This window comes from Manacus vitellinus, unplaced genomic scaffold (assembly GCF_001715985.3).
Source record: "Manacus vitellinus isolate BGI_N305 unplaced genomic scaffold, ASM171598v3 scaffold_3_pilon, whole genome shotgun sequence".
Classification (NCBI taxonomy): Eukaryota; Metazoa; Chordata; class Aves; order Passeriformes; family Pipridae; genus Manacus; species Manacus vitellinus.
The window spans coordinates 12,768,875-12,795,141 of NW_021940535.1; the positions used below are offsets into that span (position 1 = coordinate 12,768,875).

The 26,267-nt window shown below is 37.7% G+C and overlaps 1 protein-coding gene across 4 annotated transcripts in view; it reads left to right on the top strand.

Annotated features, from left to right (window-relative positions):
• The first annotated feature begins 2,957 nt into the window (after positions 1-2,957).
• Positions 2,958-26,267, top strand: part of CAPN7 (calpain 7) — a 29,180-nt gene continuing 5,870 nt past the window's right edge. For 2 of the 4 annotated variants that reach the window (XR_001920989.2, XM_018075353.1), the window contains exons 1-17: positions 3,478-3,594; positions 5,242-5,399; positions 7,702-7,769; positions 8,849-9,049; positions 9,446-9,532; positions 10,422-10,548; positions 11,255-11,340; positions 12,208-12,301; positions 13,742-13,888; positions 15,553-15,659; positions 17,130-17,250; positions 17,504-17,648; positions 20,151-20,250; positions 21,840-21,975; positions 22,405-22,480; positions 24,421-24,566; positions 25,240-25,302. Coding sequence is in view for 3 of the 4 variants with exons in the window: in XM_018075353.1 (XP_017930842.1) it covers positions 3,516-3,594; positions 5,242-5,399; positions 7,702-7,769; positions 8,849-9,049; positions 9,446-9,532; positions 10,422-10,548; positions 11,255-11,340; positions 12,208-12,301; positions 13,742-13,888; positions 15,553-15,659; positions 17,130-17,250; positions 17,504-17,648; positions 20,151-20,250; positions 21,840-21,975; positions 22,405-22,480; positions 24,421-24,566; positions 25,240-25,302 (1,941 nt within the window). In the remaining variant the exon portion in view is untranslated. Of the gene's footprint in view, positions 2,975-3,477; positions 3,595-5,241; positions 5,441-7,701; positions 7,770-8,848; positions 9,050-9,445; positions 9,533-10,421; positions 10,549-11,254; positions 11,341-12,207; positions 12,302-13,741; positions 13,889-15,552; positions 15,660-17,129; positions 17,251-17,503; positions 17,649-20,150; positions 20,251-21,839; positions 21,976-22,404; positions 22,481-24,420; positions 24,567-25,239; positions 25,303-26,267 lie in introns of those variants that run through there. The other 2 variants (XM_018075354.1, XM_025895413.2) reach the window with 2 other exon arrangements.

A 26,267-nucleotide genomic window follows, 5' to 3' on the forward strand; every position in this document is an offset into this window, starting at 1 on the left:
AAAAAAAAAAAAAGTCTGTGGTGAAATACGAGATACTCAGCAGTAAGACAGCTTCAGATCATAAGCTGTCAGTGATGTGTTTTTAACCACGTATGAATATTCTTTCCATTAGGGACCAGATTTTATTATTTAAGTACAGCTTCAGGTTGGTGTAGCCAAGGGTGTAATGAGGTTGATTCAGTGTCTTGCTCAATATCTATAGACTTACTACTGGTATTTAGTAAATCTTGTGCAACTATTACGTATTTTTCACCTGTGTAAGTTGTCTCATTTTGTTGGGTTTATGTTTTGCATAGTTACATTGAAGTTCCATATCCCACTGGCTTTACTTCTCACCTGCGAGGAGGGATTTTTTTTGTAAGGCCATGTTTATCGTTGTCACATTAATCATTCCGCAAATTCCATTATTCTGCCAAAGTAATTCTTTTCCATTAACTTGCTAAAGGCTTGGTAGCTGGCCTTTTGCTTCATGAGTGTTAGGTGTCTATGAAATATTTAAAAAGCGTAGTATTATTATTATGGTGGCCTGTGCGTGTAAGTGTGAAGGGATAGGAAGGGAGGCATCTTTTTTTTTTAGCCTGGTTGTTAATGTAGTGTGAGTTAAGTTTATATATGTAAAGCATATGTATGCAAAAGTTATAGTTACCCATAATAACTCTGATAAACTCTGTACTTACCAGCAGCAGTGTGTGTGCATGGTCTGATATCCATGCACAGTATTGCTTCAGTACCGTATATTTCTGCATATATCTGAAAGAAATTATTCACTGCTCTACATAATAAAAACATCTCTTTGTGCAAGTAATCACCCTCGTACGCTTTTGAACAGTGTGTGGAAAATCTTTTTCAGTTGCTGCATATGGGTAGTGTTCTTGCTAAGTGCAAAAACGCGTTCCTGGCAATCTTGGTGCACTTGAAGCTTACACATGACAAGGAGTGTAACCTGGATAGTGTTTTCTGGCGTGCAAAAGCTGTGCCAGAGAGCAGCACAGTCACAGATTTGACCCTGTTAAAGCTTTGAATCACAACTGCAGGTAAGGTTTCTGCTGTTCAGACAGGTGCCTCTTGGCAATCCAACACTAGATATTGATGCTTGTGTCAGATTGTATGCAAAGGTGTTGGTGTTCAATCCTATTGCGATCAGGAGCGAGAGCAAACTCAGCAGATACTATTAAAGCAGAATTCTTTATGTATATTTCAGCTGAGATAGGTTTGGCTTTCTGGATATTGCCTGAAGAATCATTGCCATATTAGATTAAACAAAAGTAGTTAGAAAATATCATCTAGTATTTTGGGGCCCTTCATGCTTTTCTTTTTGGACAATGCAAGTGAGCTCTGGCCCATCACTAACTTTCTTATCAACTGATTTAAGCAGTTCAGAGCCCACTGGTGCAACTACTAAGCATGTGGGAAAGCCTAGATGTTGAACTGGCTTCTGCAAGAAAGTGACCTTAAGGATGAAACATGGAAAATGCTACAGTTGTTGTCCATAAGACAACAGCGAAACAGACCAGTCTGAATGGAATTTCTATGGCTTGCAAGTGCTGTTCACTTCCTGCTGCCACTTAACTTTGATAGATCCCTAGAGGAGGGCTGCGTGTGAACCAGCCTAGGGCAGCTTGCTAATGGTGCTCTGCAGAAATGTCAAGATCATTTTTGGATACCCAATGACCTCAGCAAAGCTGCTAAAGGCTGTTGCTAAGTTTGAGTGTTGACCAGCAGTTAGCATCTTGCAGACTGACAATGAGTAGTTAGCTTAGTGTGGCTGTGGCACACTACTCATGACAAAGAACAATAATGATAGTGAAGAGATCATAAATGCTAACTCTGAATTGCATGTCCATCTGGTCACTGGAAACAGCTGGCGGGCTGGCTCTGCGGGTCAACTTCTAGTCCTTTGGAGGCTTAATTTATAAAAGACTGTTTTCATTATGTTTACCTCTTAAAACCAGGCAAAACAGTTGTTCCTGAAGGTACAGAAGCAACATCAGTTATACATTGATTCTGCAGCACTGGTTTGAAAATCCACATTTGTTCTTGGCATCGTATGTAGACAACACGCCTTTATGATAGAGCACCTGATTTGTCAGTCTGTACTTGTCATATGTCACAGACAAATATATTTATCCTTTGAGCAGGTAGCTGGAGTGTATTTTTTCCCCCTCCAAAGAATAGTTGTGTGCTAGACCTTAGTGGTAGTTAACTGCTACATATAAATGGAACTTCAATTTACCTTTCTGTGGCTGTGGACGTTTTATGTGATGTAATATGGAGATGGATGCCAACAGGGAGTATGTGGTACTTGGTTCTGTGACGCTTCTTAGTGAAAATTCATCCTGATAACAAGTACAGGCTATGTCAGGATCAGTTTTAAGCTTGGGCAAACTGGGCAGATGAGTAGGGGAGCAAACTGCAAAGCTTGACAGAAACAATGGCCATAAAGCACACGAGGGGCTTGTTGGCCATGGTTCTGTGCTTGCCCTGTGCAGAGCAGCCTCTCTGAGCACTATCTTTGTGAAGCAGCTCTCTAGTTACTATTTTGCTTTCCCCGGTACCAGCCTGCCTGCTGTACGACCACCTCCTCTCCTCTTGTGCTGCAGAGAAGTTGAGCACTGCCACAAGAATGTTGTGGGTTTTTTCCCCATGCCAATAATGAGGACAAAATAAGGTTTTTGTCCTCATTTTTGTGGGTGACAAGTGTGGATTCCCCATGTGGTTCTGAGACTGTGTCAGGTCTGGCTATTTATTGCAGCCCTGCCAAACCTTACATGTTTTTCATAAATTTAGTGAATGGATAGACAGCTTATGCAACTGAAGGTGTTTTTTCTTAATAGATTTGTACAGTATGGGACAAGCCTTAATGTGGGTAGCATACTGTGCTTCTGAGCTGGAGGCCTATGCTCCCTTCTGGAAGTAGACTTGCATCCAGTATTTTTGTGTACGTGCAAATATTTGAAAAAACAAGTTTGAGAAGGTAGGAAACCTCAAATTTATAGACTTTCCACATTTGATAGCTTTATCTGAGTAATACTAAAAATCCCCCAAAATTCTTTGCATCTGATTTTGAAAAGCTTTTATCATTATTATCAGATTAAATGCAAATAACTTGAGTAGCTAATTTTTTTCCTAACCTTAAATCCACGGCTTTAAAACCAAACTGGTTTCAATGCATGCTTGGAAAGTTTTACTTAAAATCTCCTAATTTCATACGATACTTTACAGACAGGCCTAAGATCTTGTCTTACAGAACTTCTAAATATTTTTATAGTCTTATAGGTTTTTCCAGATGTGAGAAATTGAACATGATCTAATTTATAACCTGAAACTTCTTCTTTCCAGCAGAATTTCCCTTCAGCCACTGAGTCTTTTTGTAGATGTAAGGGTTTGCTTTCATGCAACTCAAGGCTGTTGTAGGCCCTCTGTTTATGGAAACTAATTTTCTAGGCAACAAACATTAACTTTGTCTCAAATTCTTCTGTCTGCAGGAAGCTGCACAAGCCTTGATTTATGCTGGGATGGCTGGGTCAAACTTGGAAAATATTCAAGAAAAAATAAATGAGTACTTGGAGAGAGTTCAAGCTCTCCATTCAGCAGGTGGGTAAGGAGCTTTCCACTCAATTAATTTAAGCAGAGGTTTAATTAGGAAGTTGTTTGCTGCCGTGAAATACATATCAATGGTGTTTGCTCTGTTTTTCATTATTCTAATTTTCTTGTCCTTTGTGAAGAACCACAAATAAGCGTATCAGTGCTTTGAATTCTGATACATCAGAAATTAAGTGGAGACTGAACTACCTAAGGACTTGGGCGTGGGTATTCTTTGCTTTTAAATATTCTGAGGAATCTCATCTGCAGAGAAAACATGAGAAAGTAATTAAATATAGCGATAAAAATTGATTAGGAACAAATCAAAACACGCATCTGAGGTTAGCTGCATGATGGATTTGAAGCAAGTGGGTTCTGATATTTATATATAATTACTAATGTTGAGAGGGCAAAGGAGCTCTTTGCTCTCATAAGAGTTTCCTTGTTTGATCTGATTTCAATGTTTCTGCTTAGACTAAATCCTTAAATTTTTGCACACTTGCAATTCTCAATTAGAATCATAGAATCATTTGGCCAAAAAGGGACTTTGGAAGGCCTATGTCCAGCAGAAAACAGGGTAGACATTGATTTTTGGACCAAGTTGCTTAGGTTCAGTCAGGTCCTAAAAACACCTAAGGACAGAAATTTCCTGGTGCCCCTGAGCCCCCGTTCCAGGGTGCAATTGTATTTCTAGTGATTATTTTTTTATATATATCTAGTTGTATTCTCCCCTGTTTCAATCCATAGCCACTGACTCTCATTCCCTTTCTTCACACTGCAGTGAAGAAAATGGATTCAGGCTCTTTCTTGACAACCTCGCAACTAATGGCAGGTTGCTATTAGGTCCCCCCAAAGCCGTCTCTCCTCCTGGCTGGACAAGCTCTGCTTCCTCAGCTTTTCTAAAGGCAAAGTCCTCCAGCCTCAGCCTCACTGGGGACCCAAGGTGGGATGCAGCATTCCAGACAGTCTGCTGAGTGCTGAGTAGAGGGTGCCAATCGTTTCCCCACCCCCAAATCTCCTGGCTGTGCTCCTGATGATGCAGCCCGGGGTGCTGTTAGCCTTCATTGCTGCTGGTTCATCCACCTGTCCCCCAGACCCTCCTTCATGGGCCTATACCCTGCAGGGTGTTAGTCTGTCCCAAGCACAGGGCATAGCATTTGTCCTGAGGTTCTTGGCAGCCTGTTACTTTAGCTTGTCTGTATCCATTTGAACAGCTGTGTTCATTCACACAGCTGTGTGCTTGAATGAATTCGTTTGGTGGAGTCTGCAACCTTAGTGAAGGTGCACTCTGCCTTCTCCTTCAGGTCATTAATAAAGGTATTAAATGAAATGGACACCTAAGGAACTCGTATATTTTGTTAGGTGATGTGTTTTCACAAATGATGCAATATTTGACATAAACATACTTGTTCTCAGTGTAGTATGAAAGAGATTTTATTTACATTATTTGACATCTGAAATATCCTGAGAGCGTATCTCTGCTTCAGGGAAGGGGTGGTCCTTGCCTAGATGTTTTTAGCGAAGTCTAGAAAGATTAGTTTCCAGACAAGAAATAGTTATTACTCATCTGATTAGGGTTGCTAGTGTTTCCATACCATGTTAAGGATGTTTTTACATGTCTGCTGCTGAAGAAGGCTAAATACTTTCTTTTTCGTTTAGTTCAGTCACAGAAAACAGACCCTCTGAAGTCAAAACAACAGTTGGACTTGGAGCGTGCTCACTTCCTAGTTACACAGGCTTTTGATGAAGATGATAAAGGCAATGCAGAAGAAGCTATAGAGTTGTACACAGAAGCCGTGGAACTCTGTTTGAAAACAGTATGTTAAGCTACAGGTTAACTTGGTGGAATTATGTGATGGTAAGAAATTCTTCAACTTACACAAGTGACTGACTCTTAAAGGCTGGCTTGAAAATGGAGTACCTGTATTTCTAAAAGCTACTTTTTAATCTTTTTTTTCCCCACTGTTTTTTTTTAGCATTTCTTCCAGCCTGTGTTGTGTTGCTATACAACACTGTAAATTTTTGGGGTCTTGTGATTTCTGTGTGTTTTTTTTTTTTCTGAACTGGATCATACTAAAAACTGGAAATATTCTGGAACGTTTTTCATGTTAATTTTTGCCCTGGAGCAAATACAGTGCTAAACCAAATTAAAAACTGTTAAAACTGAAGATGACTTGCTAATGTGTCAGCTGTATTACTTTCTGACTACATTAAAGGAAGTCATTTAAGTGAAATTTTTGTGTGTGACACTTTCTGAAGATGTAATAGTCTACTGATGCCAAAACTAGTAAAAATAGTACTTGATTGCTCAACATTAAAGCTGTTATGAGTGAATTCAATTCACACTGAAATTAATAAGGACAAATTGGCCATTATGTAAATGATGAAGAATATAATTACAGGTACTGCTTTTTTCCCCTAAGTCCAGTTGCCTTAACTAACTCATTATAAGAAGAGCTCACCATCATAATGTAACTCCACCAAGTCTGTTTTTCTTTTTCCCTTCTTTTCCCTTTTTATAATGTAAAAATATATGTGGGTTGTTGAGAGTGGTATGTTACTGTTGCTACATGCTAGAGTAAGTTCTTTTCTCTGAATTCTGTAAACAGGTTATACCTAGGCTAAAAACCCCTGGTGATGCAGTGTAACCAGATCAAGAGTTAGTAGAACTGCTCTAGTTTTTTGACTTGAGCTGTCGGAGCAGAACATTTTCAGTCTATTACATAACATCTGCTGCAGCAGTGTACTGTTTTTCCTCTGCTGTGTTCCTCCTTCTGTTGTGTCAGTGCATGAAACTATTACTGAAGTTAGTCTGAAAGTACATATTTTGTACATGTATTTTTCATGTCTGAAAGAATATATTTTTATTAATAACTGCATATATATATGCATATATAACATCGGGTACTTCATGAGGTACAAGATACTGCTGAACTTTCTTTTAATCTTGACTAGCATATTATTTTGTTGACATGATGGTAAGCTTTGTTCCTTGGGGTGACCCAAAAGTACCACCTTCTTCCCAGGATGAAAGAAGATTGAAGGAACTCTGCTATCTTGAAGCTTTACTTCTATTTTTCTCCTTAGAATATGCAGGTGGAGAAATTTGTTTCTTCCTTACCCTTAAAGTACTAATAGAGCAGCCATTCCTCCTCTTCTGTGGCTGATTCCTAGATGACTGTGCTGGTGTTCCATCTCCATTGCTTACCTTCATACATCTTTCAGAATCTTTTCCAACCAGGAACTCCAGTGTGTAATTTATTTGCAAATGAAGTTAGTAGCTTGTAGAGGGTGTTTCTCGTTTTGTTTCCTGGGGTGAAAGTAGCTTGCTTTTTGTATCCTCAGTTGACCTGGCTGACCTGGTCAAGCTACAAAGCTAGAACCTGAAACCTGTCACACTTGTGGGTGTCACAGGAGAAGCCACATGTCATGTTGTGCCTCTTGCAGATTGTTTAGCAGCAGAAGCCATGCTTCACCTGTAAGGAAAAGGAAAGTGTAAACTGTCATAGCTGACCTCCCAACTGGGAACAGAAGTTAGCACTCTTGATACCTGTTTCGTTGCCCTGTCATAGTTTATTTTATGCTTTTGATTGCAAGTTAAAAATGTTGTTCTTGCACATCTGTCTTGTTAGTTTGTATTTTATGAAAATAAGCATTCAAAAATGTATTTTTTTTCCTAAGTTATCCTGATTATTTTTTACTCATTTGGGGAAAAGAATGAGAACACATCCAAGCTCAGTAGCGTATGTTACATTTGGTTTTGTGTTCTTTCTGCCCATAGTGTTTTAATACAGTTAATTCTTCTGGCAAATTTTTTTCTGTATGTTATGTTTCCCATGCTGAAAAATTTTAAACATCACTTCCATTTTATGAACATTTCACTAGAACAGCAAAATGATATTTACGTACTTCATATGGTTTTTATGATGAGATTAAAAAAACAAGAACAGCAAAAACCCTACAAGCCCCACATATTTGCTCATTTAAAAATAGAATTGGAAAAAATAGCTAGTTACTCTTCAGTGTAATCTAGAGTTATGACAAACTGCGCTTTTAAAACATGCTGGGTTTCTTTCAATGTGTAGCTTTGTTTTTTCTTGCTTTTATTTTGTACTTCAGGCTACTGAAACTTCAGAAGCAGGCCTCCAGTCCAAACTGAAACAGCTGGCTCGACAAGCGCTGGATAGGTGAGTACTGCTGATGTTAGTAAATATACTTGCTGTCAGGTCTAAGTGCACCCTCTGAGTTGTGTCCTCAGTCTTGCATGTCTATATGGTTTCTGGGTAGACCAAACTCCCATAGACTTCTCCTTGGAGCTAGCTGCCAGCTGCTACACTGCTGAATGTAGCAGCTGTTGTGCCAACCCTCTGGGAATCTTGCAGAATTAGGAAAGGGCTGTGTATATGCTCGAACAAATGCACTACTTCAGTATTCAGAGGTATATATCAGAGCTTCTATAAAAATGCTGAATTGAAGCCAGCATGAAGTTAAGGTGTCACTGTCCCTGTCCCTTCATAAGGAAGACAGATGGGAACTGGGAAACACTTATCTTGATAATAGCAATCTAATTGCATGGTATATGTGTAATAAAGTGTCTGTCTGAAACAATTTGCACAAGTATAAGTTCAAGATACCTCTTCTAAAATCAGCTGTTTGATGGTGAATCATGGGCTATGTCGGGCAAAGTTTCAGTATGAAAGCTGGTTTTTAGCACTGCTTGGTCTGTGATCAGAAAGAAATCAGTATTTTGCATGTGTGACCATCCACCAGCTTAATGCAGCAATAACAAAATATGGCTCCTGAATACACAGTCTTCAAGCAGTTGAAATGCTCGGTTGTGAGAATGCCTGTGGGTTTTTACTGCTGTTGTAGCTGCTAGACAAAATAAGTCTGGAAGGTATGAGAGGGTGCAAATCAGTTTTCTCTCTCTGTGTTTCGGTGATCTTGTTTTGAGATTCCAGATAATGAACACTTACACAAATTCTCCTATTAGCGTAATTTAGAGGCAATAAAAATCTAATGAGTTCTGCCAAAAGTAGCTTATGTGAGTTGGAAATGCTATCTTTTAATTGATTCAAGAACAGGAAAGTAAAGTACCAGCATCAGAAATAGATTTTGGGGTTTTTTTAGGGAAAGTGGTGAACAAATTGGGCATTTGTTCTTTCCATGTAATATATGTGGGAACATGAACCAAGAAAATGAGTATTTGAACCATAACTATGTTTTTATCATTGTTGTAAGTAAAATGCATTTTTATTTGCTTTAGAGCAGAGGCACTGAAGGAATCTATGTCAAAGTCATCTCAGAAAGAAAAGTCAACTGCAGCTAAACCAAATCAGCCAGTGAGAACATTCTTCCCATTGGGACCTGATTTTTCTTTAAATGATAAACCACAGACAATCAGAGCAGTACAAGCTAGTGAACCTCAAGGTCAGAGATACACTGCAGAGGAGATTGAAGTGCTCAGGTAAGTTGAAGATTTTCCAAAATGAGTTCATGAGAGATCTGGCTCTGAGAAGCCAAAGTACAGAGGTGTTTTCATAGATTAAGCAACTGCAGTGGAAATTGAGGTTGCATAATATTTTGTAGGACTGTGGCTTCTGTTGCATCCAGTTCCTTTTGCTTAAATTTTTGTTATAGGTGGAATAAGCTACAAATAATCCATAAAACCTTTAGCCTAAATTTTGAATTTTTAAAACTATCAAATACATCGATTTCAAGTGGCAGTTGTCTAGTTTTCAGAAGCACTGATTTGTTAGCTTTTAAAAACTGATTTTGTTGCTATTACCTTTTGGAACTTAGTCTTTGAAAGATGATAGATAGGTTTGTAACTATATTTTTTTTTTTTTGTTATGACTTTCAGGAAGACTTCAAAAATTAATGGCATTGAATATGTACCTTTCATGAGTGTCGATCTGAGGGAACGTTTTGCTTTCCCTATGCCTTTTTCGTAAGTATGGTTCAATTTCTGAACTTCACTTTTGTTTTTATTTTCAAAACTTTCCCATATTTGGTATTTCTGTGTTTTCTCTTTAGGAGATTAAAATTGGTAAGGTAGGGTTTTAATCATAATTCAGGCAGAGATACTTAAATGCTACCACTTCCTTCTTCCATTCTGAACTTAAGACTTCATTGTAGGCTGACCTTGCTGTATAGTGCTTTTGCAGTTGTGCCTTCAGGCCTATAAGGACAACATTATATTTGACTTTTTGGAATATTGGGCTGGGCTGGCAACTTGGTCCCATTATCTGATTCTGCTCTACAGGGAGTTTAGCTCCCTTTGCATCAGTTACCTGTAAACTGAGGGTGGCAACTGCTTCCTCTGTAAAGGACTATTCCGAGGAAGAGTGATATGTAACTGCTAGACCTTCATTCATGAGCAATAATAATATGTCAAGATTGCATAGCCATAACAGACAAAGACACTTGGGATTGGTTTTTTATTTTGGTTTGGTTTTTTCCCAATTTTTTGCTAAAGGCGTATCAATCAAACAAGCCTCAATTTTCAAAACTAAAGAAAGTTTTTATTATTAGGTTCATCATATTCAAATAAAGTGCAGAATTTGAGTTTCTACTGGTGTAGGTGGCTTTTTGGAATTCCCTTCTGTTCAATCTTTCATGAAGGAAACTCCTGGGTTTTATTTCATATTTTTATTTTTTTTCCTCTAAAAATCACACACTTAGAAGTGATGTTCTTTGAAATTGTTTTACAGCTTTTTAATTGTTCTGTACATATTTTGCACAATCTATCAGATGTACATAGGATTGGTCAAACCATGAAAAGCTTTTTTAAACTGCTACTGATTTATTTCTACTTTTTTTTTCTCTTTTAAATCTAGTGATAAATGCGGGAAGTTACCATTATCCCCCAAACAGAAAGCGATGTTTGCCAAATGGGTGCGACCAGATGACATAACAAATAACCCTACCATGATCTACACTGTATCAAGTTTCAGCATAAAGCAGGTAAATTGTTCCTAAAGAGAAATGTGTGCTGCTCCCAGGGAACTTTCTTGTTCAAAAAGGAATCCCCAAATGTGAGAGTTCATTCCTTGGCCCTCATGAGATTAAATAAATAAATAAATTCCATAAGTTTTCTGTCCACAAGAATAAACAGGTGTTAACAGTGACAGTGACAATTAGAATTTGAATTCCAGCTGAAAATCCTGTTTTCTAGAGATAGTGGTAAGGGTAGTATGAAAAAGGCAAGGTGTACTCTGCAGCAAATTGCTCACTTCATTTAGTGCATGGGAAAAATAATGAGCAAGATCTTTAAATTTTTATTTGATGGGAAGCAGTGGCCCATTGAGAACGGGGACATATCCTAGTGTCAAGTTGCAGATGGTCCAAACTATTCTGGAATCTGTAATAGATTATGCCCTTGGATATGGTATTTGGGAGGAAGGAGTAAGTGTGAATGCATGCTGAGGTATCTGTGCTTGCCTCTGATTGTCATTAGTAATTCTGACTTTGGTTTGCTTTGTAGGGGACTCGTGTTGAACAAGCATACACTTCCTGCCTTTTTAGTAGTGACTTTGTTTCTCTTGGTTTAAAGCTTTCCTTTTTGAAGGCAATTACTAACTGATGGTTTTCCTTCCCTCCATACACTGCATTCATCTTTCAGTATTTGAGTTATTAGTAAATGACCTCACTGGTTTTCTTTTCTTTGTAGACAATAGTGTCAGATTGCTCTTTTGTGGCATCACTGGCTATCAGTGCAGCATATGAAAGAAGATATAACAAAAAATTGATCACGAGGTAAGTAGCTGTTGCTTTCTAAGGTCTTTCTGGACTTAATACTGCCAAGCTTTTGCAAGATGTTCCATGACACTTGTACACAGTAAAAACTAGCATTTGTTTCACCTTCATCTCCCTTGGACTTGTGGTTTCAGCACTTCTAAGAGGAGAGCCAACTATATATAGATACGTATACAGACATTGGTGTTTAACTTAGATCTGCTTCAAGGAGTAATGAATAGTTTGGAAGGGGTTTTTATTTGTTTGGGATTTTTTTAATAGAAATTTTACTTACAATGCTTTATAGTTTCATTGCAACTCATTGTAGAATTAATGTTAGCAAAACTGTCTGAGTTCCACTCGTTGGGCATCCCATGATAAATTTGCCATGAGTTTTGTGGACTTTGATGGGAGCCCCTTGCCAGACCAGTGTGTGAATGTTTTTGGATTGCTTCATTTTAACCTATTCTCATTAGAACTGAACTTGTGTTCTTTTCAAGAACAGTGAGTTCTGCACTGCCTTCTTCTTCAAATGTTTAACTTATAAATACAGTACTTCCCTGAATGACATTAGAGATATGTAAATACCATTTGTTTAATAATAAGATAATTTTGTTTGCCTTGCTTCTGTTTGAGAAACAATTAGGTTACTTATGTTCTTTTTGCTACTATATTAAGCAGAAAGCTGCAGGAAAAGCAAGGCCTGAAAAATAAAACCTATTTCCACATTATTATTTTTTACTTTAAATTTGAGTTGCTCTTTCATTAAAAATTCTGTATTGAATTTAAGTATAAATTCCAGAAACAAACTGTGTTAATCCCACTTTTATTGTTATCAGCCAAGTAATTTGTCACAACTTCCTCTTTTTCTTTTTTTTTTATTAACAGTATAATTTACCCTCAGAATAAGAAAGGGGAACCAGAGTATAATCCATGTGGTAAATACATGGTGAAGCTTCATATCAATGGTGTACCTAGAAAGGTAAATGGTTTTGGGGACACTTAGTGCTATTACTGTTTAAGTCATGTATTTTAAAGGCTTGGTCTGCTTCACTGTGAAGTGCTTGCATAGCAAAAAAATCCTTATATCACTTAAAAGAATTATGAAAACCAAACAGGAGCAAAACTACATATCCCATATTTATGAATTGGATGTGCACTTTTCCACCCCATCTTAGAAAGGAAGTTACAGAATTTAAAAGTACAGAGGGGGACATCCAGGCAGAGTATAGATATGGAATGATCATAGAGGAGTAACTTGACTGCAGATTTTTAGTATGGAGAGGAGATGCCTGAACACAGAAGTTTTTAAACTGACAAAAAACTTAATTTTCTTTTCAGCACAATAAATAAGGACATAAAATAATGTATTTCTCCATATGATACTTAATCGTAGCACTGATTATTGCAGATCATATTGTCTGATGAATGTTTAGGGGAGTTCAGAAGTAGAGTGAGCATATTCATGGGGGGTGGGGGAGTAAGGCAAAACTCGTCAAAAGCTCTTAATTGCTAAGATATAACCTCTGGGTCAGGAAGTCCTCAAGCTGCAAAATTCTGGAATCGGAATGTTTCAAGAAAGTATCATTTATGTGTTTGCCTTGCTCTTATTACCCCTTCCAAAATACCTCTTAATGGCTTCCTTTTGTTATGATGAATGGCCATTTGCTCTTCTATGAAAAGAATTATTCATTTTTGCACAAACAGGATTTGACCAGAAAATGTGCTGTGTTGGTAGCCTGTATGTAATGGACTAATGCCAACAGAAAACTGAAAATCTATTCAGGGAAACTGTCTCATACCACTACAAGTATGCAGGAACAATCTGTGATAATGAGGAATATATGCTACCCAATACAAGGAAGAAATGTTAATACTGTAACAGCTGCTGCTATGAGTTGTTTTCCCTCTTAGAGGGAAGAAACTTAAATCTGGAAGTAGAGGCTATGAAAGTGATATGACACAGTTTGTTTCCTTATAGACAAATAAATGTTTATTTTTCTGCTGGCTACCAAGCACAGTCCATGCTCTTGATTCCTAATTAGTTGAGGAATGTTGTTTGGCTTTTCTTTACTTTTTTATGCTTGTTATTACACTGAACGTTTCTGCACGTACCTTTTGCAATAGATATTAAACACTTTATAAGACTGTACTGTCGTCATTCCTGTTTTACATATGGGAAAGAGAGGCAGCTGTTCACTGGACACTCAGTTGGGCCAGTGCAAGTCAGAGATGGCAACAGAATTTCTTTTTCACTTGGGCAAACCACTGCAGAATTGATAGAGGTGTTAACGTGAGAGAATAATGGTCAGGTCTGGTTGTATCTGAGAAGCTGTGTATTAATGAGGTGTTTGGTTTATTTCCTAAGCACTTTCAAATTATTTTATTAGGTTTATGATGATTTTTCATTCATTTCAAACAGGTAATCATAGATGACCAGTTACCTGTTGATCATAGTGGGGAACTTCTCTGCTCTTATTCTAATAATAAGAATGAATTATGGGTGTCACTAATAGAAAAGGCTTACATGAAGGTCATGGGAGGATATGATTTTCCTGGATCAAATTCTGTAAGTATGAGATTTTTTCTTAGAGGAAGAAATTCCACTTAGATAATATTGGGTCAAATAATTTCCTTCTAGTGTAATCAAAGTGAATTGCTTGGGGAGACAAGTATTGGGTTTACCATTTTCTTAATTTTTTTTTTGTTTCTTTCTTTCAAATATTCTTAGCTGTACTTAAGTAAATTATTCTATCAAAGTAGAATGAGCAAGATATCTTGATGGTCTGAGTTAATTGACATTTGTGGGTGGGAAGTACATGTGTTTTATATAAAGCCTAGATGAAAGTGTTGGGTGAAGTCATAAAATTTCTTTGCCCATATCAATACTGTTGACTTTGGTTTCTAACTCAATAGGGCAGTTCTCCCTCATTAGGTAATGGAGTCAGCTAGGAAAGGGCTAGTCATTCAGTACGTGTATGGAGGGAGCAAGTACTTTGATCTGTGCAAGTTTGTTTATCAGATTGTTCCACTCACCTACATGAATATGTATTGGGTTCCTATAATGTGGTTACTAAAGAAACAGTCATTGATTGTACTGCAGCTAAACTGGCATGCAAATTATTCTTTCAGAGAGGGACAGTTTACTGAAATGAGTATCCCTTATAATCTTAATTTGTTACTTAGGAAGCCCTTCTGATTTCACTTTAAAATTCTTTAAAATTTTAATAGTATATTTTTTCATTTCATGGTGCTGTTCGCAATCTAGTTAATCACATTCTTGGAGGGTATACTAGGTAATCATCATCCCTTGAAAAATTATTATGGAACAAATGTGGCTTTGTGTAAGGGGTAAATGTAGCACACATTTTTATCTGTGCATATGTCAGTGTCAAGCTGCTTTGTTTTGAAGGACAGAAGCTGGTGAGAATAGATGTGTTTTATTCTCATTGTTGTTCTCTAACTTGCTATCTGGAAAAATAGCTTGACTTGTGACATTTAATCTCCACCCTTCCCACCCCCTCTGGTTTCTGCTATATTCTAGCTTCCTTGTGTAATCAGGGTTACTTACTGGCTGTCTTGTACTTGTAATTCCTCAAGTTCCCACCCAGCAGTGCTGGTTATTGACACTTCAAGCATTTAGAGTGTCTGCTTTTGCTTTGAGGAGTAAAAAGCAAAAGAAAAGGAATAAGCAATGTTTCAAGGAGTTGGGAGATTAAAGCATCTTTTTATGGAAATACATGTCAGTGTCAGCTTTACCAAAAAGAATAAAAAAACCAAACCCTGAGCCTTAAAGTAAAACTTAAATTATTTAAAATGCATATATACTGCTTTTGAGACTGTGCTTTAAGAATTTGTGAATCAATGAAATAAATAGAACACGTCACACAAATGCGTGTGACTGATGATTCTCTTATGCTTCTGTTACTCTGAAATTTCCAGCTTTTTGGGGGGGTGGATTTTTTGGGGGTTTTGTTGGTTTTTTTGGGTTTTTTTGGTTTGGTTTTTTGGGGGTTTTGTTTGTTTCTGTTGTTTTTCATTTTGTTTTTGTGAAACGATGTGGAAATGTTGTCCTTACCTAATCAAAGAATTTTTTGTTAGTCTTTATCTTGAGCCTTTTAGGTCTAGAGTTGTACTGTAACGTGTGTATACTTGATTTCTTTCAAGGCATTTTTATAAGATGTCATATGCTGATGGATCTGTTCTGATTTCTTTTGAATATTTGCTTTTCAGAATATTGATCTCCATGCACTGACTGGTTGGATACCTGAAAGAATTGCTATGCACTCTGACAATCAAGCTTTCAATAAAGACAGTACTTTCAGAATGCTTTATCAGAGGTAGATGTTTTTTCTTTCCTAAGTAATTAAAATGCTTGCTGTGTAGTAGGTGCATTACCACTGTAAAAGCAGTACAGTCATCACAGATCCTTTGATAGCATTTTGGTATTGCTACAGATTGTGCTTTATAAAATCCCTATGTACTTTCTGGAAGAAGAAAAATTGAGGTATTGGTGGCTTTGATAAAACAGAAGAGTAAAATATTGTGGAATTTTGATTCTTTACATATGAAGAAAAATAATAGTAGCCGTTTTCTTGATGAAGAAAATAGAACACAGAGTCAGAGAAGAGCAGCTTGGAACTAACATAAAAGTTAAGTGTTTAAAAGTTGTTCTCACACAGCTCCCCGGAACTTATGCACTTATCTGCTGTCCTTAGCAAGCAGATATAATATAGTATTTCTAATCATATCACAAGATTATGCCCCATTAGTAAGTGTCCTGGAGTAGCAGCAAAAATCTACCATAACAGCCATATTTGTCTTCAGACATACCATAACAGTTGGATTTGATGGTCTTAAAGGTCCAAACTAAATGATTCTATTATTCTACTTGTGGTGAAAGGCATAGCTGCAATTTATAAATGCCAGCAATCAAATACTTGGATTTCTTTCAAAATGGTTTTGTGCAACCAGTTTCTTATGTATATCAGTGCAGTAGAGAGGTGTTATTCTGATGACTGAAACATCTGCATTCACGATAGAAGAGCATGACTCTTTTGACAGTGCTTTTTCAGTTGGTTAGGAGCTTTTTAGATGTCTGTCAACAATTCTTCAGATATTCCAGCACTGTAATTTGGAGGTGTGACTGCAGTTAGAATGGTATCTAGCCATTACTATTGCTTACCTGTGCTAGACTGAAAATGTTTTGATCCATAGCCCAGTGACCCTGTACACTGTCTGGGGACACTGAGTCTGTACTTGAATTCTAGCATGGACTGCAAAACATGCTAGTGTGTTTTCAGAGTAATAATTGTTGCAAAATTAACAATTGCTATTCATAACACAAAACTTGAGTGTAAACACCTGCAAAAGTACAGAAGCACGAACTTCTCATTCTTCAGGTTTTGGAAAGCACCTTCAGAATCCTGGGGGTGTGACAGCGTTATTAATTTACTACATGCAGTGCTTGGCTAAGTGTTGATGAAACCACGTTTGTGCTCAGCTGAAGATCTGTGAAGAGTATCTTTAAAAAGTGACACAGGTCGAACTTCAGGTTGATAAATGCTGAATTATGTTTATGAAAATATGAAGTTACATTAAAAAAATAATATTTCACTTAAAGTGTATACTTAATTCTGAAAGAAAAATAGTTCCACTTTCTTAAGCTTTTTCAGGAGTGATTTCTGCTGACCACAAACCAAAGGCATGCTAATGGACAGTCTAAAAACGTACTATAACAGGCTCTGGCAAACATTAGTTTGCAACTTGCAAGGTTTTAATTAAGGTATTTTTCATCTCTTTTTGAACAGATTTCACAAGGGAGATGTCCTTATTACCACAGCAACAGGGGTGATGTCTGAAGAGGAAGGAGAAAAATGGGGTTTAGTTCCAACCCATGCATATGCAGTCTTGGACATAAGAGAATATAAGGTATCAAATAAAACTGAACGTGTTTTCAGATGCCTGTTTGAAAACTCCAGTGGGTTTCTAGGTTTACCTTAGGTGGGCAGCTACTGATTTTTTTCTCTAATGGCTAATATAGTGTATTTTGTCTTGGTCTCCACTGTGAAATTTCAGAAAACTTAATGATGCTGTCTTTTCTTTAGCTATTGGTCCATATAAAAATACCTTGAATATGTAAAAATTACCCTGACAAGATGAATTTTATTTTATATTTCTATAGGGACTTAGATTTCTTCAGTTGAAAAATCCCTGGAGCCACTTACGTTGGAAGGGACGATACAGTGAAAATGACACAAGAAATTGGACCCCAGATTTACAAAAATACTTGAACTTTGATCCAAGAACAGCTCAGAAAATAGACAATGGTAATAAAGTTTGAGAATTCACTATTTTTTTCCAATAATACAGACTTTTGTCATGTATCCTTGTAGGAAGGTGGAAAGAAATGCTTAAGCACAAGGAGAGTAAAACAAATACTACGAATTAAATAGTCCAAAAAGTTTAGGAAGTATTTCTGTATCTAAATCTGTCATTTCAGGTTTGACTTGAGGTTTAAGTAATCTGGACTGTTAAATATATCTCAAATTCACTGACAAGAAAGTACCTCCTTCCTTATGTGTTGCTGTCTCAGCATCTGAGTGTGGGGGAGTTCATTGCAAAGAGAACATGCTTTTTAATATGTCATTGGACTTTCTGTGGGGTTTTCCCTATGACATTAGCAAATACGTACAGCATGCTTACTGTAATCAGTATTTAAATTAGTCTTGCCTGTACTGGAGGTAAGTGGGTTCTTTCTCCCTTGCATTACATTGAAGATTTGTTTATAGATAGATTAATTATATACACTCTGTTTCAGGTTGTAAGATTAGATTGAGATCCATCTTCGAGACAGTGGTACTAGTATGTCCCTGCTCAGAGAAACCACTTGGAATGATGCCCAATGTTGTCCCTTCTTTCTAAGGGAGCAGCAGAGTATTGTATCTGGAAAGTCAGTGTGGGTTTGGTGGTGGAAGGACAGGTTGCCAATAGTTTACAAATTCTACAGTAGCTGCATTTTACTTTCCAAAAGAGATTTCTGCTTTTTACTGTATCCTAGTTGCTGTCTGCATATCTCTATGAGGGAGCCCTTTTGTTCAGTGCCACTCTGTTTCTACGACAGTATACATCCAAATCCATTAAATTATAGCATTTATTGATCATCATCATCATCATGGCTAGGCTTCGCAAACGAAGATTTGGGGAGGGCTCTACCCACATTTGTTACAGGCACGCTGGTGGCTAAAAAGGCCAATACGAGATAGACATGTCCGATTGCAAAAGGCACAGCAGAAAGACTCCTTAGGTGGTATATTCTGCAAGACACGATTCTTTCTGTGTTGCCTTTTCTCCTCAAGAGTGATCCTGTGTGCTTTCTCAAAGGCATCAGCAGCGTTATAGATGGTGTTGTGTCTCAGACCTTCCCGGTTGGAGGGCCAGAGTAGACCAGTTATGCCGTGATCCAATATGGCCAAGGCTGAGATGTTATTTCAGGTAGTCCTGGTCTCTTTTTCTTTGGGGGGGGGGGCTCCTCTCTTGCGCAGCCGTGGAAGTTCACATAAAGCAAGATCTTAGGGAGGCGGTGGTCCTTCATCCTTGAGACATGCCCTGCCCAGCGCAGCTGTGTTCTCAGCAACATGGCCTCAATGCTTGTGACTGCTGCTTGTTCTAGAACAGATGTATTGGTCACATAATCTGACCAGTGGATGTTTAGGATTGTACGGAGACAGCATTGATGGAAGCGTTCTAGGAGACACAGGTGGTGGCGGTAGATGACCCATGATTCAGATCCATATAAGAGAGCAGACAGCACAATGGCTCTGTAAACACTGATCTTTGTACTTTTCTTCAGGTGTTTATTTCACCAAACTCTTTTATGAAGAGCATTTATTGATAAGCCTCACGCAAATGCATAAGGAAAACTTCTGATTAAAATATAAGAATAGCAGCCCTGGCTTTGTGAAAGTTATGAGGGCTCATTATTTATTTACCAATTCATTTAGTAAGTAGTTTGTAACATCTAGTAGTTAAAATCTTATATAAAATTACATTAGTAATTTTAATGGAGTTGCTCCTTCTAACTGGATTTGCACTCTGGTCTTACTTTCTCTGTGTAGCTATTATGACTTTTTTAGTGCTGCAAGATCTGCAGCTGCCTCTGTCAGAGACTTGAATTATAAGGCTGTTACCATTTTAAGAGTTCATTCCATTAGGAATCTATTGTTTTGCAGGCACTCTTGTTGGCTGGAGTTACCGGAGCTTGCAATTAAGGGAGCTATGTTGTAAAGGAAGTTGTAAGGGAGAAGTAAAGGTGAAGGTGTTGTAAAGGTGAAGCAAATTCAGGGTGCCAAAGCAAGTGATGTAGGCATTGGATGAAGTATCTTAGAAATACATTCAAACATACTCATATGTTGATTGAATACTTGATTGTGCTGGATGATTACTGAAGGACGTTGTTGAATTGCAGGAACCCATTTGACTGTGTCCTTTTTGTTTTCAGAAACCTAGGAAAGGGGAAGGCAGGTCAGAATCACCTAATGACGTCTCTTTCAATGCAACAGATCCTCTCACACCTTCTGCTTAGTGCTTGAGAATGAAAGGCATTCTGACAGCTTCAGAAAGTTCTTGATAATAAGCAGAGACTAACTTGTTTTTTCTTGCTTTAAGTTGTTTGTTTAAATTTAAACATTTGGGCAATGCAGTTCTGCAAACTAAGATTTGCAGAAATGTTGGCTAATATAAGCTGTATCATTTGCCCAGAAAGAGACTTTTGAAAAACAAGTAAAATCAAGATATCTGCTAAGAAAACAATAACAGCATTTCCTTTTTAGGCATTTTCTGGATTTCCTGGGAGGACCTGTGCCAGTACTATGATGTTATTTATTTGAGTTGGAACCCAAGTCTTTTCAAAGAATCTACATGTATTCACAGGTTGGTCCAAAAGATAAAATTTTTGTGTCAAAATCTCAGTAAGTGTTCTGAATAGATGTTTCCTTCCATTCTTCCTAGTTACAGCTAGGAGGTTGAACTCCAACCATGTTCTTTTGAGCCTGATTTCACACTTTTAAATTCTCAACCCAGGCTTTCTTCTTGACTACTTCTGTAACAGAGTTGAAGCTCCAGTGACCTTTGTGATGTTGCTGTGGACCTAAGACTGCATAACCAGATTTTGACCTCAGTACCACATCTATTGGAATAGAAATCAAGATTTTTGTGCAGTCTGTCTCTAAGCAGTGACCAGACAGTGCTTGAGTGACCTCAATTTTATTTGGAATTAATTTTTCTGACCAGTTGCAAGTCTGCTGTGCAGCATGTGTTGTCTTCACAGGTGTTCACTGAAGTCAGAGTAGTTTAACCAATTCTGTTTTTCACCAGTTGTAACTATCATAAGTAATCTTCCTTGCCGCTGATTTTTTTTTCTGAATGTGAGACCCATCTCTTACCAAATATCCATCACATTCAGGTTTTTTGTCTCCCAGTTTAAGTGTGTCTTGGTTTTGGAAAGCAAGTGTTTCTTTACTTTTCCACTCCACTATACTGCACTTTGCCACTACTTCCACAACTGCTTCTGCTTGTGTTAGCTCTGCACAAGCTCCTTCATCCAGAGTGTGACTGCTGAGCTTATCTGCAAAGGCTGTTTGTGTTCCAATTATTTCTAAAATACACTGTGGTGGTATAGTAAGATGAGGTAACGTGTATGCTAATGTCAAAGCTCACCTATTGGTCTGTCTGTCCTTATGTTATTAGTGATTCTCGTACCTCTGTGTAGGGAAATGCCTTAGCACAGCGGCAGTTGTCATAAAAAGTGGAGTAATGATGGTGATAATTTGAAGCTTAGTTAATGCAGCCTTCCACAAATACTGTTCAGTTTTAAAAATGTGGGAGGGTCAGTGAGACTTAGGAATAGCTGTATATGTTTCTGTTTCCAGTATGCTGCACTTTGCATTCAGCCATCAGCACTTGCTGTTTTTTCAGATTGTATTTTCCTTGTCTCGATAGTTCATGAGGCACCAGGCAGATTCTGCAGTAGGATACCTCAAAGATCTTTAACAATTCCCGCATGGCAACCTTCCAGACATGAAACAGATCAAATTTTAAAATAAAAATTGCCTCAATAAAAAAACTGGATGAAAAAATTTGGCAAGTTTTTGGAACTAACCATAGCTTATAGATGGATTTCTGCAGTTACAGTAGCGTAGGTGTTTTTCATTTAATATTGGTGTATGCAGTCATGACTAGAATATGTGTAGCTCAGGCTCCCTGATTGGTTCATTTTTTTCTGGGCTTTGTGTGGTTGCAGTCACCAGCCAGTCTGTTTGTATTTAGCATTTTTTATTATCATACATGTGTTGTAGTGAACTCATTTATAAAACAATGTTCTAAGATAATGCTTCTGATGAGACTGTGTTCTGTCTTCTTACTGGTAATAGCTAGCTCTCTGTATAGGTAGGATTTGGAGTTAGTTTCAAAGTAGGATTTAGTTTCTTACTCATCTAACACCATGTCTGTATCACTTTCAGTACCTGGGATGCAAAGCAGGGCCCGGTGAAGGATGCCTACAGCCTGGCCAACAATCCTCAGTACAAGCTGGAAGTTCAGTGTCCACAGGGTGGTGCTGCCGTCTGGGTCCTGCTCAGCAGGCACATCACTGACAAGGTGCTGGGTGCTTATTCCGTAAACCTTTCTGTAAAGCTTTCTGTTACTGGTATATTACTACTCATGTTTCATGTTCAGGTGTGTATGCCTGTGTGTGTATGTATAAATTTTAAATTCAGCAGGTACACATATCTAAAATTGAAACAGACCCAGAGTAACATCTGAGCTAAGTGGTTCTATTCCACCATAGAGGTTCTGAAGTAACTTTCAATCCTGGGGACTGAATAGGTTAAATTAGTGGCAGTTTATTTATTTCAGGCATTTTAAAAAGAATTGCATTGGGCATCTCAGTAAATATAAATATCAGGTCATATCATGCAGTGATCAAAAAGGATGGTAGAATGTGTACTTGTCTCTGAGGAAGCATTAATTTTGTTTCATAGAAGTGTACAACTCTGCTTGATTTGTGTCTGGTTGGTTTTTTTATAGGATGACTTTGCACACAATCGGGAGTTCATTACAATGGTTGTGTACAAGACTGATGGCAAAAAAGTTTACTATCCAGGTTAGTGTACCTTAATTGTCAAGAAAATTATATTATAAATAAATGAGGAATTACAAAGAATTTTGTGGAGAGGAAAGGCATTTTTTGATTTAAGACTAGATGCCTCACTAAGAGGTCAATCTTATGAAATAGTTGTTTAGCTCTGATCACCTTCAACAGTCTACACTGAAGGAATAAGCTACATGTTGGAAGCACACTAAGATCTACATAATCCTGCTGACACTTATTTTGCTGCAGCATTTTCTTTATTCTTCTGTTTATTTTGCAGTGGCAGTACTTAATGCTTAGAGGGAACAGATGCTGCTCTTCTGTTTCTCTGATAGCATAATTATTTCCTACATTTGTGAAATTACTTAAAGGTCTGCAGCTTCCACTAAATGAATATAATCAAGGTTAATTGTTCTATGAATTTGGCTTAATAAAGTACCTAAGCAAGCTTATGAGATTCTGGTGAACACTTCAACATATTTCCAGGAATATTTAAGAAAAACACTTATATGTTCAAATTTTATCAAAATACCGGTCTTGGTCATTATAGGTCAGATTCTACTGACCTTGAGAAGAAAGGGTTTGGCTTTTGGAGCTTTGCTGTAGCTGGGAAAAAGCCACGTATGCTTTAGTTCAAGACAGATAGCAGATCTGAAACACAGGCTGAGACACGCTGGTAAGCATTGCATTGTTCACATCTGGTCTTGTTAAGTGAACTCTGCTGACCAATTTCCCTAGAATCCAAGCTGTCTTTCTGCTGAAAGCATCTGTTGAGACCTGACCAAATCATCACCTGTTTTTGCAAGAGCTGATTTTGTTAAAGCATCTGCTTCTCCTTACAGCCCAAGACTTGCTTCTGGTTTTGCTAGTAATTGCAGTAGTGCTTATTTTACGTGTGTCTCACTGAAAACATTCTTAAGTGGGCAAACCAAACACATTGTGTAGTGGAGGGAATTCTGCTGTGCTTGAAAGAGACAGTCTTCTTAGCAGGATCACTAGCAAGAACTGAATGATTCATATGTTTTGTCTTGCTTTCCAAACTCTTTTAAAAACTTTTAATCTCACGAACTCAAATTTGTTTAAAACCTTTTTCCATGGAAATAGATTGGTCAAGCTGCAGTATTATTTTTAACCATCTGTTAAAATAAGATCAGAACAAAGCAGGTTAATCCTTTGGCAGTAAGGCTGAGATTTCTCATTCCTAAGCTTCTTATTGTTTTATATTAATCCTTTCCCCTCTCCCATGTTGCTTTGTGGAAGAAAATAAAAGGACCTGATCCTGAGCCTGTTGAAGTAATTGGCTAGATTTGGTCCTGCTTCACTGAAATTAAAAGAAGTCTGGAAAGAACCAATTAGAGGCCAAATAACAAATTACATTGTCTAATTGTAAAAGCAAACATTTAGGATGTTTCTAAGTACCACATGTGGTTTGGTACTGGGGTGCAACTACATCTGTGTAATGATCACAAGGATTTGGGGAGAGAGAGAAAAAGTGTGTGTGATATAGTCAAAAGAACATGTTTTAAGTCTTGTTTACCCAGTGGCCAAAGATTTAGGCAGCATGCATTCTGGAACTGTATGGCCAACAGAGAAGGAACAGACACCTCAGAGATTTTTTTAAAGAGTGCTCAAACATTCCTTGTCTTTCTCGTGAAATTTCAACATGATCACATGTAGGTCTTATATGTGATGTTGGTGAGGCATAGATAAACAGTTCTTGCAGGTCTTGGGATTTAAGCTGTAGTTTTCAAGTGCAGAACATGTGTTCTGTCATGTGTGATGTACCTCTCCTGAAAAAAGCAGTTGCTCTTATGATTATATGTCCTTTTATAAGTCTTGAGGCTCTGTTGTTTTCAAAGCACTCAGGTCTGTTCACAGTCTAATCTTTGTAGAAGTTTACCAAGGTGGGGGATTTTTTGATCCAGAAGAGTGTTCATCCTTTTCTTTTTCAGCTGATCCTCCTCCGTATATCGATGGTATTCGGATCAACAGTCCTCATTATCTGACTAAGATAAAGTTGACCTCTCCAGGGCCCCATACATTTACCTTAGTGGTGTCCCAGTATGAGAAACAAAACACTATCCATTACACCATCAGGGTATGTGCTGTGGGTTTTATAATGAATGTAAGCAACTAAAAAAACATCCTTTATTTTTAAATTTGATTAAAGAGTGTACTTCTGGGTTCATATTGCTATTTTGGGGAGGGAGGCTATGAATGATGGAGCAGAACCTCTGGATGAAGTATTTGGTAAGGTTCTCTGTTTGTAGTTAAAACAGCGTACATGCATTTAGCAATGAAATTTCAGTAATGAAATCAGCTGAAAAATACTCTTATTTCCTAGAATAAAAAAAATCTGTGTACAGGGAGATCATTGGCTCTCTGTGTATCCAAAATATGCCCATTTTAGATCCCAGTTAAGATTTAAAATTTTTTTGACTCCTCAAAGTCTTTGGACTTAGTATTTGGGTTTTTCTCTAACTACTCAGTCAGGTGATGTTCAATGCTAGATATCTCTTTTTGTCACTTAAAAATAATGTTTCCATTTTGCCTTTTGTTTAAATAAAAATTAAGTAGAACTAAGCCTTGTTAGTCCCAGCACTATTCAGGATTTTAAGTTTGACACAGGATCGTCTGATGGGTAATACGGGCATGTAGCGAATAAGTATCTAAAAATACTGTGTAAGCAATTCTTTTTTTTTAAATTTGTTATGATTTCATATGAAAAGTGCAAGGTGAATGTGTGACCTGCTGCTTCTTCTACAACACAGGTGTACTCCTTGTGCAAGTTCACCTTTTCCAAGATTCCTACACCTTACACCATTTCCAAGCGGGTAAAGAAACATTTTATTTTATGGGTCACTGGAAAATAATTCTGGTTTGGCTTTTCCATATTTGAGGCGTACAAGGTTTTTAAATGTATTTTTATACTACTTCTCCACCTTCACTGCAGAGTGTGTGGTTGGAGCTGTGCCACTGCAGACATTCTGCAAAGCCTTTGTAGAATAGACTGGCCTTTAGAACCTGTACCCTAGTAAGTCATCTCTCTGCAGAGGTCAGACTGTGCTAGTAATGCTACAGAGTAAAAACCCCACAAAAGCATTTATTGTCTCCCCTTGGGAGAACTGCATGATTTTCTTGGGAAAACTCTTGGCATGATGGGACAAAATCAGCAACGTCAAACCAAAGCCACAATAGCAAGACTGTGACAAACATACTTAAGATGGCAATATCACAATACATACAGTTCCTAAATTTTGCAAAGACATCTCAAAGGTCTGTCACCATTGGGATAAGCACTCCCATTGCCAAACAGGATGAAAGCAATATACCCATGGTACATTTCACGTTGAAATGCTCCCCAAAATACACCAACAGGGGCAAGAGTGAAAAACTTGACTGAAATTAAGTCAGAAGCCCAGGCAGTTTTGGGGCCAGCTGCTGTTCATATTTCAGCTGTCAATGTGAGCTGCAGTTACACCTTCAGCTGAAGTATAAATATAGCCAAGAGCTCACAGGATAAAGTAACTTGCATGTATTTTCATATATTAGCAATTTTACCCCCAAGAAAGAATAAGCCAGCAGCTCTCAACTTTAGCTCTGTACCTACCATGCACACCCTGGGGAATCTACTATAATCAGAAGTTTTCTGTTCAAATAGTAACTTCTTCAGGAAGAGAGAAACAAGGGAGCTTGAGCCACAGTAGAAGTCCATTTTCTAGGACACTTGTGCCTGAAGCCAAGGATTGCATTACTTTGTGTGGTCAGGGGCACACGCTGGCTTGCAGCGAGGCTCTCG